We start from the raw sequence: 15,683 nt of genomic DNA on the forward strand, positions 1-15,683 counted from the left end.
AATAACTAAGAAAATGACATGAAGGCTATGTTAACCAGTTTGATGGGAGTGTTTCGGATTGTGTGTGAAAACCCCACACTGTACCCCAGAAGTGCATTAATGTACATAATTGAATGTACCATTCAATTAAAAAAAAAGTATGGGGGAAAAAACTAAATATCAAGTAATACGAAGTGCATTAAATGAATTATGATATAGTCATGAAATTTAACACTGAAATATTGTACAGGCATTAAGTAATAATGTAGCTGGGTATTTATTAACACGCAAAGATGTTATCATTATGTGAAAAAGCAAGTTTCAAAACAACTTGAATTCATTCTGGAAAGAAAAACATATTTAGCAGAAATTGAAGTCTAGAATTTACATCAAAAGCAAACAATAGTTATCGGTGGATGGTAGAAACAAAAATAATTATTTTTTGCTTATTTGTATTTCTGCAATAAATTCAAATTATTTGTTTAATAAAAAAATAATTTAGGCTGTTTCCTGCCTCATTGTTTTTGCTCCGCTATAGCTGCATAATAACAATAGTGCTTACTATGGGTCAAGCACTCTGCTAAGACCTTCTGAACATTATCTCATTTGGTCCTCACAGCTACCTCTGAGGTACATGCTTCCCAATTTACAGATGTTAGATGACCTTAGTTATTGCCAAGGCTGGTGAGGTCTGGGGGACATTGGATCATGTAGAGGTGTCTTCTCTACAAATCAGTAAACTCATTCTGAGGTGGACTTATGTTTTAATCACTCCTTTATCCCCCACAGGCCTTTCACAGGGTGAAAGAAATTTCGAGTCTCCACTGCAAGCCCCAAATTTCCCTCATGTTAACCTTTGAAAGGCTTTCCCTTGGAGAAGTCTTCCCAGAGCACCATGCATGTCCTTGTTCCTCAGGCTGTAGATGAAAGGGTTCATCATGGGGGTCACCACAGCATACATCACTGTGGCTACTGAGTCCTTCATGGAGTAGGTGTTCAGGGGCTGCAGATACACCATGCCCAGTGTCCCATAGAAGAGGGAGACCACAGCCAAATGAGAGGCACAGGTGGAAAAGGCTTTGTACTTCCCAGCGGCTGAGGGGATGCGGACGATGGCTCTGACGATGCGGACATAGGACATGATCATGAACCCTAAGGGAATGAGGAAGATGAAGCAACCTGTGGCAACCAGTACTGTGTGATTGATTTGGATGTCGGAACATGCCAGCCTCAGCAGGACGTACATCTCACAGAAGATGTAGTGGATCTTTCGCACCCCACAGAAGGTCACTCTGGTCATGAGGAGTGTGTGGATGAGGCCATAGAGGACAGACAGGACCCAACACAAAGTGACGAGCAAGATACAGAGCTTAGGGCTCATGGCTGTGGTGTAGTGGAGGGGGCGGCAGATGGCCACATAGCGGTCATACGCCATCACAGCCAGGATGAGGTTGTCCAGGGCCACCAAGGAGACCAGGAAGTAGAGCTGCGTCAGACACCCCGCGTGGGAGATGGCTTTGTTCTGGGACTGAAGGTTCACCAGCATCTTGGGGATTGTGTTGGTGACGAAGAAGAGGTCAGTGAAGGAGAGGTTGGCCAGGAAGAAGTACATGGGAGTGTGCAGGCGGGAGTCAGAGCTGATGGCCAGGATGATGAGCACGTTTCCCACCACCGTGACCAGGTACATGGACAGGAACATCCAAAACAGGATTCGCTGCTGCTCAGGTCTCTCTGAGAGCCCCAGGAGTAGGAACTCGGAGTCCTTGCTCTGGTTACCTCCATCCATTTCCCCAGCTTCCTGCAACTAAAAAAATTTTTTACTGAGTGCCCTTTGTTGAATAAGGACATGAAAATTAGCAAAATCAATTATTTTCCTAGAATAAAAAATACCTTAGACTAAATTTCATAATATCTTTAGATAGGCAAAAGAGCAATAACAGACACAAAAGCATAACAGGGAAAATCTTTATGCCTTAATCATTCCAGAAACTTCTAATTTGGCATAGTCGATATGATAGAAATAAAATTGATATGATTTATTTTAAGCCCTGTTATCTTAACATAATCTTAAAGTGTTTAGAGGTTAGTATATTATGAGACTGCATAGGTTTAAAATGGCATTTAAGACATGCATCATAAGAAATAAATACTGTGCCATTGGACAAAGAGGAGAAAAAGAAAAATATCAGAAAGGAAAAGGAAACAGTGTCATTATTAGCTGATATAATGATCCATTTAGGAAACCTCAAATGGTCAGCTGAAATATTGCTAGAAATAGAAAGAGTTGTCTGTAGAGTAGCCATTCATGAAATGAATCAACCAATAGCAAAGCTAATGGTGCTCCTGGTAGCACCATAGTGCAGCGATTAAGGGTGCCCTCAGAACTCTTGAATTCAAGCCCGAGCATTGCGGCTTACTACCTGTGAAACCTCAGTCAGGTTATGAGCTCTTTGAGAACAGATCCTTCCTGGGCAAAACAGATTGAGATAAGGATTTAGCAATAAAGCATTGAATACAAAGAATTGGCACACATTGAGCACTCAATAAATATTGCTTATTATTATAATATATATTATATATTAAAAATCAGTCAGGTTGAAATACAGTGCAAAGCAATCCCGTCCACAGTATCAACAAATAACAATATGCATATTACGATGTAAATGTGAATTGGGCTGGACCTTTACACTCACCAGAGAAACGTGAGATAATTTAAAATCTTTAAATATTTAATTTTAAAATAAAGTTTAATAGATGGATAGAATTACCATGATTCTACATAGAAAGATGGAATATCACAAAGGTGTGTATTCACTTGAATTAATGTAAAACTTAACATATTTGAAGTCAAAATTATGATAGAGTATTTTGGAAGCAAAAACTGAATTTTTTAACCTCTTGAGGTAGGTTTTATTTTTTTTTAATTTCAGGCTAACATGTGGGTTCATACGACTACATAAATTGCTTTGGTAAGGTTAAAGTCTGTGGTGTAGTTGTGTTCTTCACCAAGGAAGTGTTCCATATATCCATGCAATGTAAATTTCACCCAAAAATAAACTTGGAAATAAACTAGGAAAATGTAGAAAAAGAGAGCATGAAGAGGACACTTGCTCTACATATCCAGGACCTCAAAACAGTGTGGCACTGATGCTAGAGCAAGCAGATCAGTAGAACTGGGCGGAACCTGAGAAACAGCCAATATACCATATGTTATGGCTGTATGTTAAATCAGCAGGTACAGTTTGCATGACTCAGTAAATGGCAGTGGGACAAATTGTCTATTTAGGTAAAACATTATAGCAATATTTCATACATTACCAAACATTTAAAATGTACTATAGATTAAAATCATTTGTCATGATTTTTTTTTTCTTTTGGAAACCTAATATGGGTAAACTGAAAATTTTTTTTAAGAAGAAGATACACAGACTAGCTTTAATTCTATCACCCAGAGCTAGGTAAACACTTTTTACATTTTGGGGTCTTTTGTTGAAACATGAAGGAGTAAAAGCAGTTACATGAAGTCCTGAGCAGAGTATTGTAAAGAAAGCTGTGTGTGCAAAGGCTCTGAGGTAGGAAAGGGATTGTTGTGTTTAAGGAACTAAACAGGGGCCAGTATGGCTGGAGAGAAGAGGAGAGTGGTGGGGTACAAGGTTGTGCAGGCAAGCTGACCACACAGACTCTTGTTAAGGCTTTAAATCTTATTCTAAGTGTAATACAGAGCCTTAAAGAATTTTAAGTGGAAGAGAGTGTGTATATTTAGCAACTATCTTTCTATTTGTATTAAGAAGCAGTATTTTAATAATCAAGTGTGGCTGTTACATTTTTAAACAGATATCCATTAACAGCTTTCCCAATATTGAACCATATTCGTGTTCCTGGTATAACCTATTAAAATTGATCTGCTAATGTTTTATGTGTCTTTTGTAATTATATTTATAAAAGTAAGATTGTATGTGGGGGGGACAATCTTATTTATTTTTATTATGATGTCTGCATCAACTTCCAGATTAAACTTACAATCACCTATTGTCAATTTCTACTAGCTGAAATATGTTGACATTTCTTCAGTATTCTTACACATAAATGTTAAAAGATATTCCGTTGACTTTTTTCCTAAATAAAAGTAGCTTTTTACTATATTATAATCAATTGATTATAAACAAAGATATTTTTATTTTGGAAAATTTAAGCAATGTAGGAAAGTGTAAAGAAATGAAAAATCCCCCCATATTCTGTCAACATTTTTGTGAATGTTTTTCCAGCTTTTTTCCATTAAATCATTTTTATACATTTAAGAATGTGCTGGCAACATTACAATTTATAATGGCTGCATACTATTCCATTTTAAAATTGGAATATATATTTTAATATAATTGTGCTATATTTTAGATATATTTCCAGATATAATCCAAAAGATGCACACTTTTTTTGTACATATTGCCAGAATGTTCACCAGGAAATACAAAGGGGTTTAACTTACCTTCTTCAAATTGATGTAATGGGAAAGAAATGTCAAGTTTATTCACTCTTCCCAATCTGATGTGTGAAACATGTTTTATTATGACATTCACAGCTTTCTTTACCAATAATGATAAGACAAATAATAGTTTAAATGAACCCAATTGAGATGATAAGTGTTCATTTGCATCACTATAGTATCACTTTAGTATCCCATAACATCATGTTATAAACTTCAAATAGATGTAAGAAAATTTGTTATTAAAAATGTAATACCTATTGCCAAAAACTACTGTAAGGACATGGTAAAATAGACTATTTGTAACAAAATCACACTTATTGGAAAAGGTATCTCACAAAGGAACAAGGCAAATAGCTGTAAGTTATACCAACTGTTAATGAAGATACTTTCAATACATGAACTTTTTGTTTTTGTGCTAGACATCATTAAGTTAGTGCTGGACAAGGTAGCAAATACTAGCTTGCTCATGTTTAGTCTTCTAATCGTTCATAAATTTAATTTTGTATTTTTTGAAGATCATAGCAATGTGTTAAAAACTATATTTTCACACATATACACACACATGCTGTTATTTTTGAAAAATATTTTCCTCAGCATCAATTACTGATACTGCAAGGGTACAAACCAAATCTATCAAGTATAGAACATAAGTGTCTTAACACAATAATCAAGTAAATGAGGTGAAAGCTATATTAATTAGTTTAATGTAAGCCCTCCAAATTGTATAAAAAAATCAACACATTATACCCCACATATGAATAAATGTATTCATGATCTATGTGTTTATGACTTAATAAAAAATGTAAAAAAAAAAAGAAAAGGAGAAAAATGTACACTCAACAATGTCATTTTGTGACTTTGGAAACAAACAGAAAGAAACATGCTTTTGTGTCAGCATATTCTAGTTCTAGAAATTTATTTTAAGAATATAATCAGTGAAAATGTAAAAATGCATGTATTAGATGTTTATTAGAACCTTGTTAATCATATCAAAAATATAGAAACAATATTAACATGCCTAGAGGTTTGGTTATGAAAATTACAGAATAGACAGCACTCAGAAGCTCATGCCTGTAACCCTAGCACTCTGGGAGGCCAGGGCAGGAGGAGCCTTTGAGCTCAGGAGTTTGAGACCTGCCTGACAAAGAGCAAGAGCCTGTCTCTACTAAAAACAGATAAATTAGCTGGGCATTGTGGTGGGAGCCTGTAGTCCATCTACTTGAAAGGCTGAGGCAGGAGGGTCCCTTGAATTCAGGATCTTGAGTGCTGCCACAGCACTCTATCCTGGGCAGCAGAGTAAGACTCTGTTTCAGAAAAAAAAAAAAAAAGATTACAGAATGAAAAAATCCACAGAGATGGAAAGTGGAGTAGTGGTTGCCAGGAATTGGGGGGAGGGAGAAATGGGGAGTGATTGCTAATGGGTACAGGGTTTCTTTTGAGACTAGAGAAACTGTTCTAAAACTGATTCTGGCGATACTTGCAAAATTGTCTGAATATAATAAAAGCATTAAACTGTATACTTTAAATGGGTAAATTTGATGGTATTGCTCATAGCTCAATAAAACTGTTTAAAAATTATATAATCCATCAAATCAATGGAACTCTCTGAAACTGTCATAAATGATAACATAATTTTTTTATTTATATACAGAAAGATGTTCATAATAATTGTTACATCAAAAATCTAGTTTATTCTTACGTACTAAAATAGAAAACATGTAGTTGACTTACTTGATGCTGGTGCTATCTACCCCTCGGTATCACAGTGAGGATGAAAGCAGAAATATAAAGTGCTCAGCATCCATGGAGCATGGGGTGTGCTTTCTAAATTACAGAGCTCCCCCTTTCCTCCAGAACAGCCCAAGTTTGTGGCCAAGTGGTCACGGCCCGAGGATGTCTCATCTCCAGTGGACTCTCCTGGTCCCCTGGTCTTGCACTGCCTACCCTAGCAATGCCTCACAGCTTGTATTTTCCTGGAATGCACAGAGCATTATTCTTCCATCCTTACCATCCCTGCTCCTTTTTAACAAATGCTGCATTTTCTCCACTGTGTTCTTCCGCTGTCAGCCTGGCCAGACCCACCATAGCTCCTGCTCAAGCATTTCCTCCTGGTGGCACCTCCTCCCACCCTGGAGGTCACCACTCCAGCTTCTACAATGCTTCTTGGTCTTTACATTCTTTTACAATAGTCCATTCCACATTTTTTCTAAGAGTCTGTTTTCCTGTGACACTGTGAGAGCCTCTGGAGCAGGGAAAACATATTTTCATTGCTGTATCCCCAGGACTTCACACCGTGCCAGGTGTAGGGTGCCAATACAAAAGGGTTAAACTGGAGTGAGTAGAATATGTGTATCAGGCACTCCATGCATTTGAGAACAATAAATAGGGAAGATTCATGAACCCAAGAGCCTAAAGAACGCACTCAGAGACAGTACAGGTAAAAATGCATGTGTTTGGAAAACCAGGGAAGTGTGGAGCCTATTCTACAAATTCAATCTGGAATGTGATTATTTTGAAGTAACACAGCATGAGCAAATGTGGGTGTGGGAACTGTGAGTAGCCTAGACTACTGAAGTAATGGAGCTCCAGGTGGGAGGTGGAGAATGAGGACAGACCCAACATTTAGCAAATGAGTGGATTCATGGCTCCAATTTACCAAGTCGAATTCCCAGATGTTCAGTGTGGTGGTTTAGTAGAAGATTTTGAGTCAAAAGTTAAGGTTCAAACTCTAACACAGCCAACTGCTTTTTGAGTCAACCATTGCATTTTATAAACCATTTGGTCAATGTGTTAAGTGATTTATATATATACTGTTTTAAGATCTTAGATGTATTTCACACAATAGCACTATCTGGTCTGACTATCCTATTTTATAGATGAGGGACCGAGGCTTAGAAAGTTAATGAGTTGCCTGAAGTTGCTTGACCAGAAAATGATGGAGCCCAGACTTGATGCCCTGTCTCCCAAGCCTGGCGCCTGGAGTTTAGAGCCCTCTGGGACACTTCCCTGACAGGTCACAGGGAGGGCCAGAGGACCCCAGGGGAATCAGTCTCTGCTTTCTAGCCCTCAAGGCCAGGATCACCTGTGATGCTGTAAAACAAAAAATCAATTTAATTTCTGGCTCTCTGCCTCAAAACACTGATTTTGTTCTGAGAACCAAGTCCAGTGATTCTACACTCTAAGTCTGTTAAGAGTCAGTGGGTTCTGAACACTTACGTGGTCAGATGACCTGAAAAACACAAACCCGTCTGCAGGATGGCTGGATGGGAAGGGGAGAGATTGTGGGGCTTGTGTGGAAACAGCTTCAGCTGGGTCATAAAACTGGGCTTTGTGCCTCCTCTGCTGCCCCTGGCTGTGTGACCTTGAGTAGGACACACATCCTCCCTGAGCCCTTTCCTCACACTCATCAAGGCTTTCTTACAGCTTTGAGAATCACAGGTGACAAGACATGTGACAGCACTTTGAAAACATAAGAGTGTTCAAATGATTGCTGGAACTGGTATATTACCTTTGAACACTAAGAGATTAGATCATATGAAGGCTTTTAAAAGTATGCAAGCATGTTTGTGAGAGAGAAAACGGAGAAGAGAGAAGATAAGAAAGGGAAAAAAGGGACCATATGAGCCTGAGAAGTCCAAACCTTACCCAGTGCTCTGTGCTGCTCTCAGGGTTCACGGGTTCTGCTATCTCTGCTTTTCTCCTCCATCCAATGCAAGTTCACTGCAGGACATGAAAGACCCTAAGTAGAGTTTTGAGATTCAGGGCTGGAGAAGGGTAAAGGTGAACAGCAGGGGAGATGGTACCTGGACCTTTGGCCCCCATAAGAGAGGAGACAGAATGTAAGACTGTGGGTGCCCCGATGAGGTTGGGGGACCTGAGAGCTGAAGCCTGAGCAACAGCTCAGGAAGGAAGGGGCTGCGTCAGGACTATTTATCAGCTTGGGGCAGGCCTCAGGGATGTACTCCCAGATGGCTTCTTCAGAAAAACATGAGTAACTTGCTCCAATGTCAGTATCTATGATCAAGAGCCATGGACAACAAGTCTTGCTGATAAGAAGTACTCCAGATTCCCTCTCATCCTCCTCCCTAACCTTGTCACCTCCCCACTCTTTCTTCCTGTTCCCTTCCCTCTTTCGGGTGGATAGGATCCCCTGGCCTTCCCTCTCTTTGACCAAACTCCCAGCACCCCTGTCTCAGAGCTGAAAGTACTTTAGATTCAGCCTAGCCTCTCCCCCACCATATCCTCTCCATAGAAGAACTGGATGTTCAGCATCCCTGTCTAGACAACACCTGGCCTAGATAATGACCTGTCTTGTCTTTGTATCTCCTCTTTGATGGGGAGCTCACTACCTTCAGACAGATACCAAGCAAAGTACCTCCCATCTCATGTGTGGTAGCTACAAAACGTGTCAGTTTGAAATCCTCATTCCGAGGACACAGAGTAATGCAGCACACAGTGCTGGAGGAGAGTGGGCATGGTTTCAGGCCTGTTCCTAATCCCTCTACTAGATGGGCTGTGATCATTGTTGCAATAGGCCTTAGTTTCCTCTGCTTTTCAACTCTAACAATTTTAAACCCTCCCCTGGCCAAATTACACAGTGGTGAGCGCTGTCTTAGTGCCACCTTTGGCCATCCCACGGAGCTGTGTACTTGGCTGCTCTGCTGCTGCTGAAGTCCTTACATTCAGTTTTGATCATCTGCACCCCTGTCCTGGGAGTAGCTCAGACTCCCAACCCACAGCCTCCATTCTACTCGTGCCTGGGAGTCCATTTTCTACTTTCTTTTTCTCTATTCATGTATTATTAATCCGTGGCAGGCATTGGGCTGGATCCTGGAGACATCACCATAAAGGAGATGAACACAATCACCTCCCCTCCTGGAGCCTGAAGGCCAGTATGGGGCAGGTCTTCTAAAAGCTCACAGAAATAGAAATAAAATCATCACAAACTGATGAGTGCCCCAAGAAAACAGGAATCTGATGTAAAGAATAATGGGGATGAAGGGGGAGATGAGCTGGCAACTTCTTTTTTTTTTTTTATTAAATGATAACTATGTACATTAATGCAACTCTGGGGTACAGTGTGGTGTTTTCATATACAATTTGAAATATTCTCATCAAACTGGTTAACATAGCCCTCATGTCATTTTCCCAGTTATTGCGTTAAGACAATCATATTCTACTCTTAGAAAGATTCACTTGTACCCTGGCAACTTCTTAGATTGGTTGTTCAGAAAAGGAGTCTGAGAAAGAGACATTTAAGCTGAAACCAGAAGCTGAAGGGTGTCACCTACTCAAAATTGGGAAGAGACCTTTCCAGAGAGAAGGAACAGCATCTTGCAAGATTGTAAAAGTGTAAAAGCTTTTGTGTGACCCAGAACTGAAAGTAAGTGCTGGTGTTTTCTGAGCAAGGCTGAGACACAAATTGAAATGAAGTAGGGGCAGATTAAGCCTGTGATTTGCTCTGCTTTACTCTAATTGCAATGAGAAGTCATTGAAGTATTTTAAGGGTGGAATGGTTCAGATAGGTTGAATAAAGAATATTCTGGTTGCTATGGGGAAAAGCTTTGGAGACAGACAGGAGCAAGGGCAGGAGACCACTGGTCCAGGCAAGAAGCAAGGGCTTCTTGAACTAAGATGGGAGCAGGAGAGATAGGGAAAAAAATTATCTCATTCCATCTGGATATGGAAGGCATCAGAGTCCGATAGTGGACTAGGTCCCGGAGATAAAAGAAAGGGTAAGATCAAGGATGGCCTCCATCTTCTTGGGCGCTCAGGGAGGGTACATAATGGATTACAAATGTGGGCAAGGGTTTGAACTCCGGAGAGACAAGCAGGTATTGAGATATACAGGGTGTCCATGAAGTTCATGTGCACTTTAAAATAGTCACCTAGCGATTTAAAATAGTTAACTAGTTGACTATTTTAAATTGCACACAAACTTTATGGACACCCTGTATATGAGGCTTTGTATGGGGATATTTGGAAGCATATACAAGATATCTAGTATCAGATGAGATCATCTCCACAAGGAGAGAGAAAGGAAAGGTCTAGGACTAGCTCTCCACTTCTTTAGATTATCTTCCATCCCTATACCAGAGAAATTAATTTCTTCATAGAAGTCTCATGTGCTCTTAGTTAAATTTATTCCTAATTCATACTCTTGTGGATGGCATTGTATTTTTGGTATTATATTTCCAAAGGGTTATCCCTGAAGCCAAAGATGCTATTAAATTTTACAAGATGATCTTGTACCAAAAACCTTGATACAGGCTCTTAATTCTAATAGTTTGCTTTTTTCTATGTAGATAATCATGCATTTTAATAATGAAAATGTTTAATTCTTTGCGCTCCTCATTTCTTTTCTTTTTTCTTATAGTGCTATGTTGAACAGTAGTGGTGAGAGTGGGCATCATCGGCTTCTTGCCAACCTCAAAGTTCTCTATTCAGTGTTTTCTCTGGGTTTCCAAGTTAAAGAAGTTCAGTCCTTTTTCTAATTTTCTAATAGTGTTTGCCATAAACAAACATTTAATATGATCTAGTGGTTTTCTACATTGAGATAATAGGATTTTCTCTCTAAGACTATTCATATGGTAAATTAGACTGACAGATTCCTCTAAAGTTGAAAATTCTGTATTCCAAAATTATACCCCATCTGAACATGATACATTGTTTTAAAATACACTTTTAAAATCAATCAAATATTTTGTTAGTAGTTTTCTATTTCTGCTTATAACTTAAATGTTTATAATTTTCTTTACTTATTTGTCTGTGGTTTTAGAGTATCACATCCACTTACAGCCCAAGCAAGTTAGCTCAGTAAGTAAATTTGAGTTTCTGGAGTTCCTTGAAAGGAGTCAGAGAAAGTGGCCCTGGAGCCTCTCAGAACACCATGTCCTTGGATAGATTGACATCTGCTCCTCTGAAACATACTTCCTAATCACGAGGCCTGTAAGTCTCTTGAGGCCAGCCAGAAAAACCAAGGAGCCATCATATTCTCAAATAGTTGATAAAGACATTTGCAGAATATGTGTATAGTTCTGTGGACATTTAAAGGAGAAAAGTCAAGGAAGATCTCATGGTCCTTGCCTTCATTCAAGCACTCAAGCTACTACTTTTAACCCACAGATTTTTACTGACACCACGCCGGGTCTATCCCCATCCTGGAGACTGAGGGCACAGGGCTATATCAGATATGGCAGAAGCTCAGTTTTCAGGTCTAGTGAGATATAACCTTGTGCAAAGGGGAAATAATAAGACATCTCAGCCTGGATTCTCCCTGAGCCCAGGGACGGGACCTGGATCCATGGAGCCGCCAAGGGAAACAAGGAATTAGGCTGAGAAGCTGCATTTAGGAGCATCCCACCAGGATCAGTCATCAGACAGCCTCAGTGCTCCCAGATATTTCCCTCCTAATGAGGCTCTAGGGAGGTTCCACTTCCTCTAACTTCCAGGTTTCCTGACTCAAATGCTGAATTAATCACTAGGGAAAGCCTGCAACCCAGCTAAGCACACTTAGTGATTGGCAGTTTGGATTATTTTATTTTTTTTAGTGTAAAGATTTATTATATAATAATTATTATAACAAAACAACTATAGCTGACATTTTAAAAATCATTTTACAATAAACAATTTAATTAAATAATCCTATTTAATCCTCATAACAGTATTAACAGTTTCTCATTTTATTTTATTTTGGTAACTTTTTTTATTAAGTCATATTCAATAGAACATGAATACATTTATGCATATGTGGGGTACAATGTGTTGTTTTTTTTTATACAATCTGATGTGGTTACATCAAACCAATCAACATAGCTTTCACCTTATTTACTTGATTATTGTGATTAAATGTCTGTGGGAAAGCCTGGCTCTGGAGTCCCTCAGCAGGAAGCCACTGTTACATTTCACTCTTTCTCTGTCCCAGACATGAAGCTCCATGAGAAGCGTGAACGTACGGGTGGGTGCTATTGTTTTGATTTTTGTTTTCCTGAGTGCAGAGTAGAGTAGGTCATACATCTCAGCCCATGACACATTGCCACCATCAGTCCCAGGGTTCTCTCTGGCCTTACTGCCTTTTGTTTGCTCCTCATTCATTTCCTTTCTCTCCCCCAGAGAGGAGCCACTTCAATGCATGGATGTGTTTAAATGTATACCGGTGCCCATCTGTGTCTGAGATACACAAATAGTACTACACTATGGAGCCCATTATATTTCTTACTTTGTGCACTAATGCCATAATATTTATGATCCATTTACCTTGCTGTGTGGACACACTGCTCCCTGATTCTCTTATTTCTTTCTAAACCATTCTCTATGTGCAACCAGGATAATTTTCTTAAAGTCTATGTTGAAGCTCTCACTTCCTTGCTTAAATCATTTCAAGAACTTACAATCACATTTGAAAAAAAAAAGAGAAAGAAATAAAAACAGCTTACTAGACCTTGTTCTTATGCCTACATAGATCTATAACTTCAACTATTTCCTTCTCTTTCCTCTGTTCCCAACCCACTTTGGCCATATTGGTGTTACTGCAGTTCTCTGAATCCACAAAGCTGTTTCTCATCTCAGGACTTTTGGTTTTGCTTTCCCCTCTGCCTGGAAATTCTTCCTTCAACTCTTTGAATGGCTTTTCTTAGGCTTACCCCAACAGTATAAATTGGTACAACCATTTTAAAGAGATATTGGCAATACTAGTCATCTTAGGTCTGGCTCCCTAGAAGCAGAGCAACTTGCAAGTATTGAGAAAGTGGGCTATTGAAGGAATGCCCTCAGAAGAAGATGGAGATGAGCAGGGAAGTGGGCTCAGTGCATTAAATTCTCCCTGCTCTGGAAAGGACCACTGGAACCTGAATTGCATCCCTTGAACCAGTCCCATCTAGAGACAAGGAGCTGGACTTATAGACCCAGTGTCAGTATTTGACCACTGGCTGTCCCTCTACTTCTTGGGGCTTCTGGAGCTTTAAAATTAAACTTTTCATCTTGAATAATGATAGATTCACATGCAGTTTTAAGAAACAATGCAGAGAGATCTGGTATACCTTTACCAAGTCTCCCCAATGGTAACATCTTGGAAAACTACAGTATAATGTCACAACCACAATATAACCATTGATACAGTCAAGAGACAGAACATTTTCCTCACCATAAAGGTCCCTCATGTTGCTCTTTTTATCCACACCCACTTCCCTCCTACCTCCATCCTTCCCTTAACCACCGGCAACAGCTGATATGTTTTACGTTTCTATGATTTTGTTATTTAAAAATGTTATATAAGAGAAATAATACAGTATGTAATCTTTGGGGATTGGCTTTTTCCACTCAGCTTAATTGTGTGGACATTCATCCAAGCTGTTGCATGTATCAATAGTTCATGCTTTCTATTGATGAGTATGGATATATACAGTGTGAAGAACATCTGGGTAGTTTTCCACTTTTAGACTATGACAAATAAAGCTTCTATAAACATTTGTGTACAGTTTTGGTGTGACCATAACATTTTATTTCTCTAGAATAAATGCTCAGAAATGCAATTTATGGGTTGTATGTTTAATTTTACAAGAAACTGCCAACCCGTTTTGCAGAGTGGCTATAATATTTTACATTCCTATTAGCAATGTCTGAGTAATCCATTTTCTCTACATCTTCACCAGCATTTAGTGTTGTTGCTACTTTTTTTATATTAGCCATTTATACAATGTACAGTAATGTCTTGGTGTGTGTCTGTGAAAAAGAGAGAGATAGGTTTTTTGTTTGTTTGGATGATTATTTTTGTGTTTGTTTGTTTTTAGAGAAAAAGTCTTGTTCTGTCACCTAGAACTGGCATAATCACAGTTCTGCAACTCCCAGACTCAGCCTCCTAGATAGATAGGACTGGTGCCCACCACCACACCAGGTTAGTTTTTTTTTTTTTTTTTAAGAGACCGGCATCTCACTGTGTTGCCCAGACTGGTCTTGAATGCCTGGCCTGAAACAATCCTCCCACCTTAGCCTCCCAAAGTGCTGGGATAACAGGCATAAGCCTTATGCCTAGCCATCATTGTAGCTTAATTTTCCTTTTCCTAATGGTTTATAAGGTTGAACATCTTTTCATCTGCATGCTATCTACATATCTCTTCAGTGAAGTGATTGTATGTGTTTTTTGGTGAAAGAGGGATTAATACCATATAGAAACATTTTTAGTGATGTCAAAAAGAAAAAAAAGACGGAAATTACAATGTATTTCCATATAGTTACACCAAGTGTGCCTGCCTTTCCTGTCTCCCCTTCTTGCTATACTCTCCAGACTGTCCCTGAGAACCCCTCATCATCCTCTAACTCTCTGTCACTCTCAGTTTTGTCACCTTTCTCCATGTCTTCCCCCTCTGCTGCCTCTGAGACAGCAAGACTAATCCTTCCTCTTCTGCCTCTTCCTCAGCCTACTCACCCTAAAAACAATGAGGCTGAAGACATTTGTGATGATCCACTTTTACTTAATGAATAATAAATATGCTTTCTCTTCCTTGTGATTTTCTTAATAACATTTTCTTTTCTCTAGCTTACTATATTGTAAGAATACAATATATAATATCTATAGTGTACAAAAAAGGGAAATAACTGTATGTATATTTTGACCATTTCCTGTTGGCTATTTTATTGCCAAGGGATTTTTTTCCCCTAGAGAGACAAAGTTTCTTTTTAATTTGTAATTATTATGGGTACATAATAGTTATATGTATTTATAGGGTACATGTGATCATGAGGCATTTTGATACAGGCATTTAATGTATCAAACAAGCTCTAAGCAGACTCATCAGCACTAATCATAAAGTCCTTTTCCTTGCTCCAGGGATGAGCATTCCTGCCATCACTTTTCCTTTTATCTCCAGAAGACCGCTGTCCATGTGAGATTCCATGTTACTTGACGGTCTGTGGATTAGAAACTTTGTTTCATCTCAGTCATACTCAAATTGTGATCTCTTTGTGATACTCAAATTGTGATGTTTCCTAGTTATTTTATTTGGGTTGTATTAATTGGCTTTCAAATATTGAAACTACCATGTATCCCCACTTGATCATGGTGCATAAATCCCACTTCATCATGGTGCATAATACCTCTCATCTACCAGGGAATTCTAGTTGATAACATATTGTTAAGGACTTTTACATCAATATTCATGAAAATAGTAGTCTATAATTCTCAATTTTTGTCCTATGTATCTGATTTTAGCATAAGATAATCTCC

General features: G+C 38.8%; 1 protein-coding gene across 1 annotated transcript; it reads right to left on the minus strand.

Annotated features, from left to right (window-relative positions):
- Window positions 1-823: 823 nt before the first annotated feature.
- LOC100948028 (olfactory receptor 1D2) lies at window positions 824-1,765 on the minus strand. Its single transcript, XM_003799067.1, has one exon. It carries the CDS (start codon window positions 1,763-1,765, stop codon window positions 824-826), a length of 942 nt encoding a protein of 313 aa, XP_003799115.1.
- Between the last annotated feature and the right edge of the window lie 13,918 nt (window positions 1,766-15,683).

Source organism: Otolemur garnettii, unplaced genomic scaffold (genome assembly GCF_000181295.1).
Source record: "Otolemur garnettii isolate 467f Iridium unplaced genomic scaffold, OtoGar3 scaffold00145, whole genome shotgun sequence".
NCBI classification, from domain to species: domain Eukaryota; kingdom Metazoa; phylum Chordata; class Mammalia; order Primates; family Galagidae; genus Otolemur; species Otolemur garnettii.

Coding starts and splice junctions, on each gene's coding strand:
- LOC100948028 (XM_003799067.1), bottom strand. CDS start 1,765: ATGGATGGAGGTAACCAGAGCAAGGACTCCGAGTTCCTACTCCTGGGG.